The sequence below is a fragment of the Anomaloglossus baeobatrachus genome, chromosome 2, assembly GCF_048569485.1.
Source record: "Anomaloglossus baeobatrachus isolate aAnoBae1 chromosome 2, aAnoBae1.hap1, whole genome shotgun sequence".
Taxonomy (NCBI): domain Eukaryota; kingdom Metazoa; phylum Chordata; class Amphibia; order Anura; family Aromobatidae; genus Anomaloglossus; species Anomaloglossus baeobatrachus.
Window position 1 is genome coordinate 670,353,924 of NC_134354.1, and position 20,982 is coordinate 670,374,905.

The following is a 20,982-nucleotide window of genomic DNA, read 5'->3' on the forward strand; positions in this document are numbered from 1 at the left end:
AGCGGGAGAGCAACGTCCAAAAAATGAAGCAGGACATTCAGCAACGACCGGCGACCTCACAGCAGGGGCCAGGTTGTTGCTGGATGTCACACACAGCGACAGCGATGGGACGTCGCTGCTACGTCACAGAAAATGGTGACTTAGCAGCGACGTCGTTGTCGCCGTCGCTGTGTGTGACACCACCTTTAGACTAGGCAGAGATTATATAAAGGCAGGGTACAACAAGGAGGAGTAGCGGTGTCTGTGTCAGATGCACTGTGTATGGTACTATTATGGTGGTTATGGCACTGTGGCATCACAGGAATAAAACGATGCAGTGATCCTCATGCAAATGGTTCATATAATACAAAATGAAATACATTGAAAACCTCAATAAAACAAATGTTTTTCATTTTTAGCTAGACAATACCTGACACTAGAATAAAGGGATCCTAGCAGCACCAGAATTGGTGGAAATCGATTCCACAGGCCATGACAGTGGTCTTTGGCTGCTTCTTGTTTTTATTAGCCACAGCCTGATGTGATGTATAGTGCCTTTGTGAAAGTATTCACCTCATGGCATTTTTCATGGTTTGCTACCTCATAAGTTGGAATTTCACTGGTTTTCTTTGGAGGATTTGCATTAATTCATGTAAAGAACATGTCTACAGCTGTGAACATTTGGTTTTCTTTTTATTGTTAAGCAAACAACAAATAGGACAAAATAACTGAAAACTTCAGTGTGCATAACTATTCACCCCCCTAAAGTCAGTCATTTGTAGAATATCTCTTTGCGGTAAGTACAACTGCAAGTCGCTTTTGTTAAGTCTCCATGAGCTTTCCACATCTTGCCACTGGGACTTTTGCCCATAACTTGAGGTAAAACTGTTCCAGCTCCTTCAAGTTAGATGGTTTTCTCTGCTGAACAGCAATCTTAAAGTCTGACCACAAATTCTCAATTGGATTAAGGTCTGGGCTTTGACTAGGCCACTGCAATACATTTACACTGTTCCCCTGAAACCCTTCACGACTAAGGATGTATACATACGTCCTTGGCCGTATTTGTTTGTATAATGTGGGCTTGCATGGCGAGCCCGCATTAGTCCCTGCACATGTCTGCTGATATGATCAGCAGACATGCAGGTAACAGGTGCAGGTGGATTGGGGATCCTTCCGCGCCTCTTAACCAATTAAATTGTGCTGTCAAAGTCCGAAAGGGCAATCTAAAGTCCTCCAGGGGTATCATGTGGTTCCGAGCTGCCATCGGTGGCCCCGTGACACCATCACGGGTCACCAAAAGGGTTGCCATGACAGCGTAAAGTCAGATGATGACCTCTGTCGCTGACATGACGTGTTTCCTGTGAATGACAGCAGAGTGGCGGCACTCACAGAAGAACAGAATTTCTCCAGATCAAAGCGATGCTGAAGCATTGCTCTGATTAGGGAGAAGCGATCGGAGTGTATAGATATAAAGTCCCCTAGGGAGACTATTAAAATCCTTAAAAAAGGTTTAAAAAAAAAAATATGAAAAAAACCAAAACCCTAAAATGTTCACCCCCCTATAAAATAAATAAAAATAAAAAAATGACACATATTTGTTATCACTGCATTCAGAAATGCCCGCTCTATTAAAATATATAATCAATTAATCTGATCGGTAAAAGGCGTAGTGAGAAAAAAACCCTCAAACAGCCAGAATACATTTTTTTTTTGGTTGCTGCAGCATTGCATTAAAATGCAATTACTAACAATGAAAACATCGCATTGACCCAAAAATGTTATAATTAAAAACGTTAGCTCAAGATACAAATAATAAGCCGTCACTGAGTCACAGATCCAAAAAAATTAGAACGCTACGGGCCTCAGAAAATGGCGACATAAGCGCAACTTTTTTTTTTTTTTTTTTTTACAGAACCTTTTTTTATCACTACTTTGATAAAAGCAAAACTATACATATTTGGTATCTACATACCCAAAAACAATCATTTGCACTTTTTTGCAGTTTCACCGCAATTGGAATTTTTTTCCCCCATTTTCCAATACAAGATGTGGCAGAATGAAAGCTGTCATTCAAAAGTGTAACTTGTCCCACAAAAAAACAAGCCTCCATATGGCTATAGTGATGGGAAAAAAAAAAGAAAAAGTTATGGTTCTTGATACAAGGGGAAAAAAAAAGTGAAAATGAAAAATTGTCCAGAGGTGAAAGGGTTAAAACCACTAGAGTGTTGCTTTGGCAGTATGCTTTGTCTCATTGGCTTCTTGGAAGGTAAACCTCCAAAATCAAGAACAGACTGAAACAGGTTTTGCTGAAGTCTATCCCTGCCTTTTACACCATTCAACTTCCCCTCAACTTGGATCATTTCCTTTGTCCCTGCTGCTGGAAAACATTCCACAGCATGATGCTGCCACCACCACCATGTTTCACTGTCAGGATAGTGTTCTTGGGGTGATGAGCTGTCTTGGTTTGGCGCCAGATATAATGTTTACCTTGGAGGACAAAAAATTATATTTTGGTACGCACAGTAAAATCTGTTTCTCGTAGTCTTCATTGGTGGACACAGAACTCTGGGATAGTCTGCTGCCATCTGGAGGCTGACACAGATATGAAATAGAACAAAAAGTTAGCTCCTCCCCAGCAGGCTATACCTCACCTGTTGGAACCTTACCTCAATTTAATGATAAAGCAATAGGAGAAGCAAAAAAGCAATATATAAAAAAACATAACTTAACTATACGCCCACCGAGCAAAAAAATGGGTTGGAGCTGTGTCCCCCAATGAAGACTACGAAAAACAGATTTTACGGTGATTACCAAAAATCTATTTTTCTTGGTTGCTTCATTGGGGAACACAGAACCCTGGAAGTTCAAAAGCTGTCCCTGGGGCAGCAAAGCACACACAAAAGTAACATCACAGAACTTAGTGTATTTCAAACTAAAGGTTAGTTAACTGCTACTTGTAAATATCTTCCTGCCCAAGCTAGCATCAGCCGAAGTAAAGGTAACCTGCAGAATTTAGAAAAAGTACATACGGCTGCCCAGGTAGCAGCCTTATAGAGCCTGATTATGAACCGCCCAGGAAGTGCCAACCGCCCTAGTGGAGTGTGCCCTTATGTTGAAAGGAGGAACCCTGTAGACCTGAATGATAATCACTTTAATTCAGCAAACTATAGTCTATTTGAAAGTGACCTGGCCCTTATGAGGTCCATTTGGTAGAACAAATAAGGAATCAGACCACCTAAAGGAGGCATTGGCTGACAAATAATATCGTACTGCCCTAATCACATCCAGATGGTGTAATCGCTTTTGCAAAGGATGAAGTGAAGAAAGACAAAAAGAAGGAAACACAATGTCCTCATTAAGCTAGAAAGCAGAAACCTTAGGAAGGAAAGTCGGAACCGGCCTCAACATCACCTTGTCATGATGAAAAATGAGATAAGGTGCGCGGCAAAAAAGCGCCACAGATTCAGACGCCCTTCTAATTGATCGCTATAAGAAATTCCACCTTCTGCGGTGGTAGAGCCGGAATTTCCCAGATAGGCTTGACATGTGAACCCTGAAAAGCCTCCTAAACTAGGTTAAGATTCCAGGACTCAACGGATGGCTAATAAATAGGCCTGATATGTGCTACTCCCTAGAAAAAGTTCATCTGTAGTTCCACAGCCAAATTCCTCTGGAAAAAAAAATAGCAAGGGCGGAGTCCTTGCCTTTGGCTGGAAACACATGTATGCGAGTAAAATCGGTCCAACTGGGCTGAAAAAAACTCGGCTGATTTTAGTTCACGTTAGGTGCGAGTGCAACGCAAGTGCGATGATATTTCTGAATAAATTAATGATTTTACTAGCGTGTGTAATGCGTGTGTAATGCGTGTGTAATGCGTATTTTTTACTATGTCATCTGCCATTCAGCGCTGCTACATGGCCGCTGACAGCAGACACAGACAGCCATGTAGCAGAGCTGAATGGCAGATGACAGCAGACACAGACAGAGCCGCACAATCAGAATGAACTCAGGTGAACTTAACCCGACTTCATTGTCATGCTGCGGCTCTGTCTGTGCCGCGTCCTGATTAGCGGTCACCAGTGAAGGGCTCACCGGTGACCACTAATCCCCCGAGTGACTGAAGTTAGCAGCCCTCTCTCATACTCACCGATCCCCGGCGCCGCGCTGCACGGCATTCACACTGCTCCGGCGGCTTTTACTATTTTGAAAAAGCCGGCCGCTCATTAAACAATATCGTATTCCCTGCTTTCCCCGCCCACAGGCGCCTATGATTGGTTGCAGTGAGACACGCCCCCACGCTGAGTGACAGGTGTCACACTGCACCCAATCACAGCAGCCGGTGGGCGGGTCTATACTGTGCAGTGAAATAAATAATTAAATAATTAAAAAAAATGCAGTGCGGTCCCCCCCCAATTTTAATACCAGCCAGATAAAGCCATACGGCTGAAGGCTGGTATTCTCAGGATGGGGAGCTCCACATTATGGGGAGCCCCCCAGCCTAACAATATCAGCCAGCAGCCGCCCAGAATTGCCGCATACATTATATGCGACAGTTCCGGGACTGTACCCGGCTCTTCCCGATTTGCCCTGGTGCGTTGGCAAATCGGGGTAATAAGGAGTTAATGGCAGCCCATAGCTGCCACTAAATCCTAGATTAATCATGTCAGGCGTCTATGAGACACCCTCCTTGATTTATTTGTAAGTGACAGTAAATAAACACACACACATGAAAAAATCCTTTATTAGAAATAAAAAACACAAACACATTCCCTCATTACCAATTTAATAAGCCCCAAAAAGCCCTCCATATCCGGCGTACTCCACGGACCTCCAGCGTCGCTTCCAGCATGAAGGTGACAGGAGCTGCAGAAGACACCGCCGCTCCGGTCACCTCCAAGCAGCAACTGAGGTGAGTAGCGCGATCAGCTGAGCTGTCACTGAGGTTAATCGCGGCCACCGCTGGATCCTCCAACAGTGACAGCTCAGCCGATCGCGCTACTCACCTCAGTTGCTGCTTGGAGGTGACCGGAGCGGCGGTGTCTTCTGCAGCTCCTGTCACCTTCATGCTGGAAGCGACGCTGGTGGTCCGTGGAGTACGCCGGATATGGAGGGCTTTTTGGGGCTTATTAAATTGGTAATGAGGGAATGTGTTTGTGTTTTTTATTTCTAATAAAGGATTTTTTCATGTGTGTGTGTTTATTTACTGTAACTTACAGATTAATCATGGAGGGTGTCTCATAGACGCCTGACATGATTAATCTAGGATTTAGTGGCAGCTATGGGCTGCCATTAACTCCTTATTACCCCGATTTGCCAACGCACCAGGGCAAATCGGGAAGAGCCGGGTACAGTCCCAGAACTGTCGCATATAATGTATGCGGCAATTCTGGGCGGCTGCTGACTGATATTGTTAGGCTGGGGGGCTCCCCATAACGTGGAGCTCCCCATCCTGAGAATACCAGCCTTCAGCCGTATGGCTTTATCTGGCTGGTATTAAAATTGGGGGGGACCGCACGCCATTTTTTTTAATTATTTATTTATTTATTTATTTCACTGCACAGTATAGACCCGCCCACCGGCTGCTGTGATTGGGTGTAGTGAGACACCTGTCACTCAGCGTGGGGGCGTGTCTCACTGCAACCAATCATAGGCGCCTGTGGGCGGAGAAAGCAGGGAATACGATATTGTTTAGTGAGCGGCCGGCTTTTTCAAAATAGTAAAAGCCGCGGCAGCAGTGAGAAAGCCGTGCAGCGCCGCGCCGGGGATCGGGGAACGGTGAGTATGAGAGAGGAGGGGAAAATGACCGACAGACTGTGAGAGAGGGACAGAGATAGTGACGGACCGACAGAGAGAGAATAGAGACCGAGAGGGAGAGACCGACTGACAGAGAATAGTGATTGACAGACATTGGGAGACATCGCTCGTTTCCAGTGTTTTAGGAAACATGCGAGAAATGTATTTAGAAAATCGGATGTCACTAGGATGGTGTGAGTGCCGTCCCGTGACATCCGATTTTTTACACGCTCCCATAGACTTGCATTGGAGAAACTCGCAGTAGAAACTCGCAAAAAAGCAGCATGCTGCGATTTTTTTCTCAGTCCGATTTGGACTGAGAAAAAAAAGAAAAAAAAAAAAAAAAAAAAAAAAAATCGCAGATGAGAGCTGAATCATTGACTAACATGTGGCCGATTCCAATGCGAGATTTTCTCGCATTGCTCTACTGCGAGAAACTCGCAAGTGAGAAGCAGCCCTTTAAGAGAATTAAGCACCAGGTCAGTCTCAAGTCCAGACTGCAAAAAAGAAAGCAGGGATGGTAAAGAAAGAGACATTGGGGAAATCAACTTGGATTTGTACCAGTGAAAAAAAGTCTTACAAATGCGATGGTAAATTTGCCGTGAAGAGGGCTTCCTTGCCTTGATCATGGTCTGGATAACGGTTTCAGAAAAGCTGAACTTCCTTAGAACAGAGGCTTCAAACAGCCATGCCATTAGGCAAGCGGCTGTAAATTCTGGTGATAAAATGGACCCTGAGACAATAGCTCCAAGCGGTTCGAAAGAGGCACAGGAAATCGCCTAATAGACAGATTATGTCTGAGAATCCTACCCTTTGGGCCAGTCCGGAGTTACCAGGATCGCCGAGAACCCCTTCTACCCTGATCTTGTTGAGATGTCTGGGAAGATGAGGAATAGTCAAAAAGAGATAAGACAGAAAAAAACGGGACCAAGAAAATGCCAGAGTGTGAACCCCAACAGCTTGGGGGTCCCGAGCTCTTGCGATAAACTTTTAACCTGGATGCCATCAGATCGACATCCGGAGTGGTCCAGCAAAGTGAAGGTTCTATTTACCCTGGGAATGTAAACCTTCTGCCCATCATAGAATTTTTGACACCTCCAACAAGGCAGAACGGCTTCTTGTTCCCCTCTACCGGTTGATATATGCTACCTGTGTAGAGCTGTCTGACTGAATTCTGACTTGCAGCCCCACAAGTAGGTGTCACCAATAAAGGGGAGCTAAATGGATTGCCCTGACCTCAAGAATATTGATTGGGAGAGGTTTCTCCTGATCGGCCCAAGTTCAATCTGAAGGTCTCATCTGAAAACCGTGAAAATACTGTCCCCCAACCGGAGAGGCTGGCATATGTGGACAATATCTGCCATGTTATAGGGTGGAATGAGCACCCCTGGGACAGAGGAAACTGGGTCAACCATCACCTCAGGAGCATGCAGCATAGGAGAGGAAAGTGAACAGGCCAATACAGGGACTGCAATGACCTGTCCCAAAGTGGTAAAGCATGCTCTGTAACTGCCTTGAATGGAAATGACCAAATGGAACCACTTCAAAAGCTACTACCGTCTAGTTCAACAATCTCATGCAAAACTGGAGAGGATATATCCCTGAACGTCTCAGAACCCGAATGGAGGCCTGTGGAATCTTGTTCTTTTTCTTTTCTTCTTTAAGAAAAAACGATCCCCGAGCTCTGTCGAAGATCATCGCCAGAAAGCAGAGAGGCTAAGTAGGAACTAACGTAGCTTTTGCCCATTTGACAAATCAACCAGAATTGGTTCATGGTGTATAAAACTATCTCCAGGCTCTCCAAATTTTGAGCCTGCTAAAAGCCTTGACTGGAATGTCATCTAGATTAGATATTACGACTATACCCCTGGAGCAGAGATGCCCCATAATTAGTACCAAGACCTTTGGAAACACTCTGGGTGCAGAGGCCAAACCGAAAGGTAGAGCCCTGAATTGACAATGATCCTGGCCTACGGCAAACCGTAGGTAACGCTGATGAGTAAACGTCCTAAATATCCATCGATGATAGAAACTCACTGACTATCATGGACGCGATTTAAGAAAGCAAGGACACCATTCTGAAATGCTTTATGTGCACCCACTTGTTTAAATCTCTCATATCCAGAATGGGTCGCACGGAGCTGCCCCTCTTTGGGATAATGAAAAGGTTAGAATAAAAACCCTGGAACTTCTCTGAAAGAGAAAGCTTCACAACTACCCCTGCACAAAGCAGGGAGGCGATAACCTGAAAACAAAAACTACAAAAAAAACCCTGAACTTAGGCTGGGAGAAGTTCGTGGAAGGGACTTGAAAAAAAAAACAGTCTGGAGGCACAGGCAAAAAAACCTCTATTTTGTAACTTGAGGAAACGACCTCCCTGACTCAAAGATCACTGATGGCCCCCAAAAATACTCCCAAAAAATGGAGGTGGTGGCCGCTCTCCCGTGGAAAATCTCATAGTGGGGGGAGGCCCATCATGCTTCAGACGCTCTACTGCGATGTCTGAGGACCAGAGTGCTTGCTGCCAGTCCCAGAAGTGACAGCGAAAGCCAGGCAAAGGGAAGACCCTGCGGCGCAAAATCAGACTTTGCTACTGACGCAATAAGCCTGCCTACAGCCACCTCACACAACGATAATGTGGTGGTTCTAAAAAGGCGTGAAGCAGAGAGGATCCCCCATAGGTGGCGAGGACCCATATGACAAAGTCTGTTGGAAAATGATACAATACTTCCATGCGACAGTGGAATACTTCTGACAGCATTTGTCCGGGTACTCCAAGGCCTTCTGTAATACCTCAGTGAACTACTCATGGTCCGCACAAGATCTCCGTGCCTGCTTACCTCTTCTGAAGACCCCAGCTTCATTAGGTGGACGGGTATCTGCCAGTCTGACTGTGTGGAAAGAATCAACACCAGTAATCAAACTTTCAACTATATCACTCATCCTTCCCACTTGAAACGGGTCTAAAGGCCCTGTCACACAGAGATAAATCTGCGGCAGATCTGTGGTTGGGCCTTAAGACAGTCTCCGCATTAGAGCTAGTGTCAGAGTGCTTGGAGACAGTAGTCTCTGCGGGAATGGAGAAGCCGCAGGTCACTCTCTCAGTGAAGGAAATCTGGAGGGAGAGGATACTCAAAGGCATTTAGAATGCAGCAGAGGTCTTGGATATTGATAGTCACAGAAGGGTCTGACTCGTTATGCGAGTCGGCCAGAGCTCCCCGGGAGGTAGAAATCACAGGCAGTCGATCCACAGCCATAGCGAGAATCCTGGACACCCTAGTTAGTTCAGTAACAACCATAGTGAGCAGTCAAGGCTAGGGTGGAGGAGGCACACTTTATGATACCACTGAGGTCCCCAAAGCAGGCATCTGCAAGATGGAGGAGTACAGGCAGAACAATAGGGTACAGATTGCACACAAAAGAAAACTTATTACTATAGACCGCACTCGTTCTGGTAGGCCCGCAGGACGACTGATCTTCCCTGGGCTCAGACATAGTGCAGAAAGAAAACAGAAAGAGAGGCGTGCAGGAGTGCTGCTGGGGACTGTAACAATATCATTCACTAATAACCAACAGTCCTACCCAAAAAGATGATCCACACAGACAAGAGCACGGAGGAGAGAGCATGTGGGGCAGGCATAGAGAGACAATGATCCAGTGACGTGCCTGCCGAAAAATGGCGTTGCTGCCAGAAAAGGAAGTGGTGGCGCAAGAAGGAGCAAACCATTAGCACAGAGCACCAGCCACAGCATTGCTGATTGGCCAGCCATTGCTGGATAATAGACAAGCCGAAACCATGCCCTCGGACAAGGGCACAATCTCAGGTACCAACCAGGGTTAACTCGAAACAGGGATGCCATGGCCCATGTGTCTGAAGCCACATGACCCCTGCTCCTGAGACACCCAGCATGCCACAGCAGCGAGCACAAGTACCCAAGCCACATGCCACCCGTCCATTCCTTTGCATGAACACCACAGTGAGGAAGAACAGCAATATACACTATTCAACATTGAAATTGACACATGAAGAAGAAAAGTCGTGGAAGTACGCAAATCCACAGGCAGCACAGTGGGTCAGTGGTTAGCACTGTTGTTTTGCAGCACTGGAATCCTGGCTTCAAGTCCCACCAAGGACAACATCTGCAAGGAGTTTGTATGTTCTCCCTGTCTTTCCGTTAATTTCCTCTGGGTTCTCTAGTTTCCTCCCACACTCCAAAGACTGATAGGGAATTTAGATTGTGAGTCCCAATGGGGACAGTGATTGTTATGTCTGTAAAGCGCTCTGGCATTAATGGTGCCATTTAAGTGATTAAATAAATAAATATATAAATAAATTACTGGATGGATAGATATGTTAATAATATGCAAATGATGAAAAAAATAGAAATAACATTTTCAAAACATTTTGATCTATGCGGTATGAAGTATGAGCAAGATATGTAAAAATACACAAATGTACACACCTTAGCTGTTATCAATGAGGTTAATGTTTTGCCATGCAGAATGCACTTGGGCACACAAATCATTAAGGTCCACAACTGGCAGCTCCTTTTGCAATTGATGACCAATGATGTCCCAGATGTGCTCAATAAGAAACAAGTCCAAAGATGCGGCAGCCATGGTAGTTTGTTTTAGTCACTCAGACTGCTCATAGTAGCACAAGCACACTGTAGACTAATGTGTTGAAAAATGGCTCCTGGGACATGGTGTTACGTATCAGTCCAGGAGTGGACCCACTGGGCCGTGCACCGGACTCCCCCAGGGAGGCCACCAGGAGCGAACCCCTATACAGAGACTGTCTGGTGACCACCCCAGAGGGCCTAGATGCACAGTGGCCGGAACACAGGCGGGCTACCGGGAGCATACTCGGAAAGTCCGGAGGGAATCGAAACGGATGACCGCAGGCGGGGTACGGGACCAGTGACGAGGGCACACTGGAGACTTCAGATGGAATCCAGAACCGGTGGTGAAGTGAAGCAGGGGGACGATGAAGAGATCCACTGCAAATGGACACCAGGGAATCTCCAGGGAGCCGGACCAGCTGAGGCAAACCGGGCGTCAGGTTCTGAGGATAGAGACAGGGTTAATGACCGAACACAAAGGGCTTGAACACTATCACAAGATACTAGCTGAGAGAACTTGTTGAACAAGCACCGCCCGTAAGTAACAGGAAGTCTTTTATACCCTACACCTGCAATCAGCCACATCCTGTTCCAGGGATGCTGGCCCTATAAGACAAGGTGACTAAGCGCCCGCGCCCTAATGCGCATGCGTGAAGCCCGGGAGTCAGAGGCAAGCACAGGAGGCCAGGGACAGGGCGCAGAGGAAACGGGGGCAAAGTCCCGAGTCGCAGTAAGCCGGAGGGTCCGCCGAGCAGGAAGCACAGGGGACGCAGGGGAGCAGGAGCGGGAGCAGCGGCTGCGATCGGTGAGCACGTGGACCGGATCAGTGGGTACGGAGCGGCGCCGTGACACAGAGACCGGATCAGTGGGTACGGAGCGGTGCCGGGACACCGAGACCGGATCAGTGGGTACGGAGCGGTGCCGGGACACCGGGAGCGTGACAGTACCCCCCCCCTCACGCCCCCCCCCTCCCCACAGCCTGGGCAGGAACCGGCGCAGCAGAGGAATAGCAACGTTCTCCCGCGGTACCCAGGATCGTACTTCAGAACTGAAGCCCTCCCAATCAATGAGAAAATACGACCTACCTCTCACCCTCTTCATGGCCAAGATGTCTCTTACCTCGCACACATTGGCATCATCTGCAAGAGGAGGAGGAGAACTACCGGTATCAGGGAAGTCGGGCGAGAAGACGACCGGTTTGAGCAAGGATACATGGAAGACGTTCGGGAGACGCATCGTGGACGGAAGTTGCAGTGTGTACGAGACTTCATCGATGCGTTTTAGAACCGGGAAGGGACCGATATTCCAGGGGCCCGACTTGCACGATGGAATCTTCAGCCGGACGACTTTGGAGGACAGCCACACCTCATCCCCCGGGGAGAAGTAAGGAGGATCAAGGCGTCGTTTGTCGGCATGTTTTTCCATCCGAAGAGAGGCACGTTCCAAGGATGTCTCGACGCCACTCCGTATGTTGGAAAAGCCTGTGGAGAGTGCATCGGCAGCAGGGACACCAGAACTAGAGGGTAGCTGCCGGGGTTTCTTGTTGTGGGCACAGGACGGACATGCTGACACAAAAGAGATGACGTCTTTATGGAGAGATGGCCACCAATAGTGACGAGCGATCAGGCACCGAGTCTTCTTCTGACCCACATGTCCGGCCTCCTTTGAGGAATGGCCCCGAAGAAGAACTCTCCGCCTGTCATTCGCTGCAACGAAGGTCCTCCCCGGGGGAAGTTGTGACAGGGTGACCGAAGATATCGATATGACCTTACAAGGACAGACGATGGGCTGGTCCTTCTCTTCCACCTGCTCTGCAGCTACAAAAGGACCAGGACAGGGCATCCGGTGACGGAGGCAGATGGAATGGACGAACTGGCTGCAGACAAGGCTCACGGCAGGCCTGGCCCCATTTGATGATCTCCCCAGAACGCCAACTGACGACGGGTTCATGTGCTTGCAGCCAGGGTAGGCCCAACAGAATTGGGTGAGCCAACTTCGGCAGCACGTAGAAGGCAATCTGTTCCGTGTGCCATGCGCCCATATGGAGTTCCACGGGAGTTGTGATGAAGAACACGGACTCAGAGGGGTTTCCCGTCCACGGAAGTGATTACCAGGGGATCCGAAAATGGCGTGATCAGTATGTGATATCTGTCCACTGTGGCCTGTTGAATAAAATTGCCCGCTGAGCCGGAATCCAAACATGCCTCCGCAGTGAACAGGTACTCCTCCACTGTCACTTGGACGGTCAGCATGACCGGGGGCGAGAGGGACTTGGTGCCTAGAGTGATCTCTTCTACCAACCCTAGGCCTTGGGGTTCCGGCCTCTCAGCGCAGAAACGGATCAGATGTGTGTTCTCTCCACAATATAGGCATAGACCCTTAGCGAGCTGCTCTGACCGGCACAATGCAGCTTGACCCATGTGGAAGCAACTTAAAATGCAGGGAGCATTGGTTCAGGAAGCCTCTGCAGGTCTTGGGATCCCCAGCATAGCAAGGCAGAGTTGCGACGCCGAGGAGAAACCAGGTGCGGACGCAGTCGCTGTTTGTTGCGTCGACGGGGACGTGGCTGCGGTCTGTAGCGTGTACAGACGGTGGTCCATGGACGACAGGAAATTCAGCATGCGGGTTAGGGTCTCACGCTGTCGCACCAGTTCCTGTTGCAGTACAGCCAGCTGAGACACCTGTGTCTCGGCGGGGTCCATGGCTTGTTCAATCTGTTACGTATCAGTCCAGGAGTGAACCCACTGGGCCGTGCACCGGACTCCCCCAGAGAGGCCACCAGGAGCGAACCCCTATACAGGGACTGTCTGGCGACCACCCCAGAGGGCCTAGATGCACAGTGGCCGGAACACAGGCGGGGTACCGGGAGCGTCCTCGGAAAGTCCGGAGGGAATCGGAACGGATGACCGGAGCCGGGTGAGGATGTGTGTGCACAAGTGCATTCAGCATGGCAGAATGTAAGACAACCATTAATAACCTCATTAATTGCAGCCAAGGCATATGGTGGATCCTCAAAGGTGTGAAATTAATATTTTTTTATGAATGTAATATTAATACCTGTTCATTGACTGTAGGTGGCGAATCATGTTTTTTGACAGTAGCAGTATCCATAGTGTTTATTGGTGTCCCTCACGCCTCCTGCATGCTGAGAAACAAAAGTGTGTATTAATCTGTGTACCAGGATATATTAACAAAGAACAGTAATTGTCAACAGCAAATAAAAAGACAAATATCCTACTGTTGGGGGAGACCTCCAGGTCTCTCAGGGTCTCGGAGGAGGATTCCAGATCAGAACTGCGCAGATGTATATGAATCAGGAATATGACCACACAGAGACGTATCTTTATTTGGGAATAGCACAGTAGAGGTGTTCTGACCCTTGTATTCAAAGCATAGCAGTCTTATACAGTTTTTCTGCATTGTCTCTTAACCAACCAATTAGCTTGGGTCTAGTAGCTCATTCCCTTATTTGGACAGTATTTTCTGTACAGCAACATTCCTTAGTAAAGCATTCAGGTGTGTCTGGGCATAGACGAGAGTCTATGGATAGAACAATGTCAGTTACTTATTCATGAAACTACAGATGAGTATCTGTTCTATTCAAGAATGTCACTTACTTATTCATGAAACTAAAAACGTATTCTACTTTGCCCTAAGCATAATTTGTTTTGGTTATTCATTCCGTTAATATTTCAATTAGGTATATGTGGAGAAGCAATACATAAAGCATTCAAAAGGACAGATTATCTTATTATATTACACTGGACAAATGATTCATAGGCTAGGCCTTCACACTACTTGTTTCCCACTACGGGATGTACATTCCTGTGTTAAACAGATTAAACTGCAATGATGGACTTATGAATTCTGTGAATTTCTACAAAATAAAAAAGAGCAAAACATTTCAGTAGCTGATATCAAACAACTAGGGTATGTGCACACGCTGAGTTTTTTTTGCTGAATTTTCAGAGCAGAATCTCCAACCAAGAATTGTGGTTTTTGAGCTCCACATGCTTTTTAGAGTTTCTGCTCCAAAAACTGGGTAAAAAAAAAAACAAACTTAGGGTGAACACATCCTTACTATTAAATGCATATAGAAAAACCCTGTAACTTGAGGTTTAGGCCCCATGCTTACTCTTTGGTTATGTTCCCTTACACTAGATTTTAAGAAGTATTGTGTGGATGCGCACTCAAGTCCTCATCAAATTACCTGACATTTCCTTTACAGAAGAAAAGAATCTGCGCACCGTGAATTTTATAATCTGCAGAATTCTCATGAAAGACTACGCTAATCTACAAGAGGATCCACCTTCACATATCTGGCACAGTGTCCTCTTTGCATTTCTACCACAGATTAATTGAAAAGTACGTGTTGGATTTTGTCACAGAAAAATCCTGAACACATAACCAAAGTCTGACAATGAGAAAAGTCTCACTTGCAGTGACGAGTATTTTAAAGATGGATACACAGTTATCCGCTTAGTATGGACTCATGTTATTTTGCATCACTTTTCGATTACTTTTTAAAGTGAATCTGTCATTTGGATTAGCCCTCCTAAGCCATCTATATGGGCATGTACTGTAGGTTATAGGAGGCTGAATAAATAATACTTTGATATCTGTGATCCGATGTCTTATTCCATAGAAATCCAAATTATTCTTACATGCAAATAAGCAGTTCCAGGTTATGGGCTGGACATTGATCTGCATGAGAATCTGTCTCCACTCTCCAGAGACCATTATTAATAAAAGGGGGGAGTTACTAGTGTGAGACATGTAGTATGACACAGAATATTTGCTGCAGCTCTCACAGCTGTGCTGTACTGCAATAATGGCTGAGATATAGAGACTGAAGCTGAGAAGCTCCTCTCTGTCTATCATCCCACCCGTTCTCTACGCTCTGCAAATGACTTTCGACTAACATCCACACTAATTCGAACCTCCCACTCCCGAATCCAAGACTTCTTCCGAGCTGCACCAAACCTCTGGAACGCTCTACCCCAAGAAGTTAGGACAAATCACAACTTACTCAGCTTCAGACGCTCCCTAAAAACGCATCTTTTTAGGGTGGCCTATCACACTCCCTAGCCAAACTAATTTCACCTAATCCCTCTACAACTTCTCAGAACATAACCCCACGTCAAACTCCATGGCACCCAAATGCGTCTCAAGGCTCTGGCCAACTTGTCCAGGAAGCCATTATCTATCCCCCATGAGCTGGCTGGATTGTCATTTTAAATAAACACTTGTACCTTGCCCCTCCCCCCATCTCATTGTAGATTGTAAGCTCTCACGAGCAGGGTTGCCATTTTTCCTTTTAAATATTGTATCCTCTATAATTGTTACTTGTTTGTATATGTTTATGTATATGATATGTATATGTTCCTCCTGAATTGTAAAGCGCTGCGGAATATGTTGGCGCTATAGAAATAAAGATTATTATTATTATTATTAGAGAAACCTGCAGATGTATCAGTTATAATCACAAACAGCTCTGCAGTGAGATCAGGACATCACACTGTTAACTTCCCCTCACATCTAAAATTAGCCCTGGAAGCAGAATTGTGATACAGATCAGTGTATGACCCATAGATCGTAACAGTTCATTTACATATAAGAAAAATGTGGACATCAGTATCATTTTATTCAGCTTCATATGACCTACATGCCCATATAGAAGGCTTAGGAGGGTTACTCCTACTGACAGATTCCCTTTAAAAGTTAGACTAATATAAAGTGCTGCACTCTTCTACCAGTAAAGAAAGGATCAGTAAAGGACACATTATAAGTCAATAGAAGTAAAAGAAACATTAGAATCTCTCAATAAGTCAGTAAAAAAGAAGATCTGACACCAATCTGAACCTGACTTAAAGGGGTTCTTTACTTCTACAATATCTGACTGCCAGAGCGTTCACCTATTAGCAGCTCAAGTGGCTGGATGTAAAAGATGGAGCAGCACAGCTCCATACAATATGTAGTAGCCGTTCTAAAGTCCTGCAACTCAGCTCCTTTTAACCCCTTCACGACCGGCCGATTTTTCGCTTTCCGTTTTTTTTTTTTTTGCCATTCTTCTTCTGAGACGTAAGTTTTTTATTTTTCAGTCAATATGGTCATGTGAGGGCTCATTTTTTGCGGAACGAGCTGTACTTTTAAATGAAACCATCAGTTTTACCATATAGTGTACTGGAAAACGGCAACAAAAAATTCCAAATGCAGAAAAATTGCAAAAAAAGTGCGATAGCACTATGGTTTTTGAGCTATTTTATTCACTGTGTTCACTATATGGTAAAACTGATGTGTGGGTGTGATGCCTCAGGTCAGTGCGAGTTCGTAGACACCAAACATGTATAGGTTTACTTTTATATAAAGGGTTAAAAAAAATCGGAAGTATGTCCGAAAAAAGTGGCGCACGTTTTACGCCATATTCCGTGACCCGTAGCGTTCTCATTTTTCGGGATGTATGGCTCAGTGACGGCTTATTTTTTGCGTCTCGAGCTGACGTTTTTAACGGTACCATTTTTGCACAGATGCTACGTTTTGATCGCCTCTTACTGCATTTTGCGCAAACGTTGTGGTGACAAAAAAAGTTGTTTTGGCGTTTGGAATTTTTTTGGCGCTACGCCGTATACTGATCAGATTAATTGATTTTATATTTTGATAGATCGGGCGTTTCTGAATGCGGCGATACCAAATGTGTGTAAATTTTTTATTTTTTTAACCCTTTTATTTTCAATGGGGCGAATGGGGGGTGATTTGAACTTTTAGGTTTTTTTGTTTTTTTTTTAATTTTTTAAAACTTAACTTTTTTTTTTTTATTTTACCAGTCCCCCTAGGGGGCTATTGCGATCAGCAATCCGATCGCTCTGCAGTATCTGCTGATCACAGCTACAAGGCTGTAAACAGCAGATACGCTCTCTTTCTCTTTTGCTGTGCCGCTGGCACAGCGAAAGTGAAAGCAAGTCAGGTGTAGTACAGGAGTCATCACATGACCCTGTGCCACAATGACAACTATCGGAAGTCACGTGATCGCGTCACGTGACTTCCGGTATCCGGCGGTAAGTAAAACTTTACCGCAATTGCGCTTATTATGGCGCCGTCACATATTGACAGAGCCATATAAGGGGTTAAACGGCACGATCAGATAACGATTCTGCTCGTGCCTAGCAGGCACACATCTCAGCTGTGAAAATTAGCTGAGATGTGTGCCGATCGCAGCATGATGCTGTCGGCAGACCGCGGGCAGTAACGTTATGACCGCAAGGACGTAATTTTACGGCCCGTGGTCGTTAAGGGGTTAAAGTGAATGGGATGGAGCTGCATTGCCTGGCAATTACATAGTGTGTGAAGCTGTACACTCCCTGACAGAAGTTCTGTCGCTTATCCATGTTATGTAAACTAAAGCTTATAACCTGACTTTAAATTCATCCATTGGTTTCATAAATTACTCTTTTGAAAGCTGAAAAACTCCCAAATTTGGTTTAGGTTATGAAAATAAAGTTGCTGCTAAGCTGAAATATTGATCATTTAGTGAACACAGATTCACTAAATCAGATTTTGGCAAGACAAAAGTTTTGTCGCCTTGTTATATAATGCACCCAATCTTCGTTTACATCCTCACCTGTGCTCACTAAATGATCAGTTAATTAGTGGGTGTGTATAAAAAGAAACCCAGCACCCCAGACCTTCACTTGAACTGCAACTTGACCTCCGACAACATGCCAAAAATCCACCCTGCGACCAAAGCCTTGATTATCAAGAGGCTGAAGACCAGATCCACTGCAGAGGTGGCTGGCACCTTTAATGTATCTCAGCGTCAAATACAAAGAATTAAAAAAGTTTTGAAGAGACTGGAGATATTTTTGACAAGCCCAGTTCCAGCAGACCCCGCAAGAGAACTGCTCAGGAGGAACGTTTGTTGGTTAGAAAATCCAAAGCCAGCCCCTCTTCCACTGCAGCAGAGCACCAACAGGTCTGGACACCTCAAGTCCCTGTGTCAACTAGATAAATTTGTAGGATTATGTCTCGAAATGGCCTCCATGGTCAAATCAATGCCCAGAAGCCAGCACTAAACAAAAGGAAATTAAAAAACCGTATGGCATTTGCCAAATCCCACAGCCTGCTAAACAGATGGACGCTGGAAAAGTGTCAGAATCTAGATTTCTCTGATGAATCTTCAATTGAATTACACCACAGCCGCCGCAAATACTGCAGGAGACCTACTGGAGCCCGTATGGATCCAGAGAACAGTTAAGTTTGGTGGTGGAAAGATCATGGTCTGCGATTACATTCAGTATGGGGGTGTGCGAAACATTTGCAAGGTGGAAGGCAATATCAATAGCCTAAAATATCAATAAGTATTAGCTACCTCTTACATTTCCCAATCATAAAAGGGATCAAAAATCTGCAGCAGGATGGTGCTCCATCTCATACATCCTTCTCTACAACAAAGTTCCTCCTGGCAAAGAATATCAAGGTGCTCAAGGACTGGCCCGCCCAGTCACCAGACATGAACATCATTGAGCATGTTTGGGGTAGGATGAAAGAGGAAGCTTGGAAAACAAAACTAAAGAATCTAGATGAACTCTGGTAGGCATGTAAGACTGCATTCTTTGCTATTTCTGATGACTTCATCAATAGATTGTATGAATCATTGTTGAACCGCATGGATGTAGTCCTTCAAGCGCATGGAAGTCACACAAAATATTAAATATGCCTCTAATAGCACCACAACTTCATTCACCAATGTTTTGCAACATATCTTTTTATTAGAAGTTAATTACTTGTTTGAATTTCACATTACTTTCTGTGGGCGATAAAACTTTTGTCTTGCCAAAATCAGACTTTTCTGTGTTCACTAAATGATCAATATTTCAGCTTTGCAGCGACTTTATTTTCATAACCTAAACCAAATTTGGGAGGGTTTCAGCTTTCAAAAAGGACATTTTTGTGTACTCACCGTAAAATGTCTTTCTTGGAGCCTTTCATTGGGGGACACAGACATTGGGTTATATGGTGTCTCCAGGGGAGGAGTGACACTAGGTTTGGAAAAAAAAAAAAAAGTGTTAGCTCCTCCTCCCACAGCATATAACCCCAGCTAGGCGGGAACTAGCTCAGTTTGTTGTAACAGCAGTAGGAGAAGGACAACCAAAACCACAAGGGCGGGAGCTGTGTCCCCCAATGAAAGGCTCCAAGAAAGACATTTTAAGTACACAAAAATGTCCTTTCCTTTCTCGCCTTTTCATTGGGGGACACAGACATTGGGACGTCCCAAAGCAGTCCCTGGGTGGGAACTGAACTATTAACAGTGTATAACATCAGACTAAAGAGCTGACTAACGACTGCAACTGCAGGGAACACATAACAAACACTGTCAAAAAAACGAGCAGTGGCCACTTATAAATGGGCCACTGCCACCTGAAGGACTTGTCTTCCAAGAGCAGCATCCGCGGAGGCATGCGTATGCACTCTGTAGAATTTTGTAAACGTGTTCACACTGGACTAGGTAGCGGCCTTGCAAAGTTGGGCCGCCGAAGCCTGATGGAGGATAGCCCAGGAGGCACCCACTTCTCGTGTAGAGTGGGCCTGCACAGATTGAGGGGGAACGACACCTCGTGCTTTGTAAGTTTTACAGATGGCAGTCCTGATCCATCGAAAAATCGTGGATTTGGAAGCCTGGTCACCCTTTGTGTCCTTCTGAGAGGACGAAAAGGGCATCGGACTTGCGCAACGGCGCTGTTCTGGAGATTTAGATCTGCAGAGCCCTGACAAGATCGAGAGTGTTAAGGGCTTTCTCAAAAGGAGTGGACTGGGGCCGGGCAGAATGACGTCAACACAATGTCCTCTTTCAGGTGAAAAGAGGATACGACCTTCGGAAGGAAGGCGGGGGAAAGCCGAAGGACCACCTTATGATGGAATATCAGGTAAGGTGAGCGACAGGAAAGGGCCGCCAGTTTGGACACTCGCCTGATACAGGTAATAGCGACTAAAAAGGCAACTTTCCAAGACAGCCGTTGAAGAGAGATTTCTCTCAAGGGTTCGAAAGGAGGAAGCTGAAGAGCTCCGAGAACCAAATTCAGATCCCAGGGATCTAAGAGGTGACGATAAGGGAGGACCAAATGCGCCACCCCTTGAAGAAAGGTACGGACCTGAGGGCGAGAAGCCAGCTGCTTCTGGAAAAAAATTGACAAGGCAGAAACTTGTCCTTTAAGGGTATTGAGAGCAAGACCCGAGTCCATACCGTCTTGCAAAAACATTAGGGATTGAAAAGGTAAGGGGCGACCGATTATGACGGTCACACCAGGACAGATAGGTCTTCCAGGTCCTGTGATAAATGCTGGCGGAGGAAGGCTTGCGAGCATTAAGCATGGTATGAACTACCCTGGAAGAAAGACGCGACTTGGCTAGAATCAAGGATTCAAGCACCACGCCGTCAAATGCAGCTGTGCTGTATTCTGGTGGAATATATTACCTTGCGACAGAAGATCCGGGCAGTCGGGAAGATGCCAGGGAGTGTCGCCGAGAAGGTGGAGGAGCTCTAGAAACCAGGCTCTTCTGGGCCAGTTCGGGGCCATGAGGATCACCGGGATTC

The 20,982-nt window shown here is 45.9% G+C and overlaps 1 protein-coding gene across 3 annotated transcripts in view; it reads right to left on the bottom strand.

Moving 5' to 3' along the window:
- The window catches only part of POU6F1 (POU class 6 homeobox 1), a 164,845-nt gene that overhangs the window by 104,604 nt on the left and 39,259 nt on the right, over positions 1 to 20,982 (bottom strand). For 2 of the 3 annotated variants that reach the window (XM_075337130.1, XM_075337128.1), the window contains exon 3: positions 13,452 to 13,539. In XM_075337130.1, coding sequence (XP_075193245.1) covers positions 13,452 to 13,505 — 54 coding nt within the window. In that variant the 5' untranslated portion in view covers positions 13,506 to 13,539. Of the gene's footprint in view, positions 1 to 13,451; positions 13,540 to 19,350; positions 19,430 to 20,982 lie in introns of all 3 variants that reach the window. The other variant, XM_075337129.1, reaches the window with a different exon arrangement.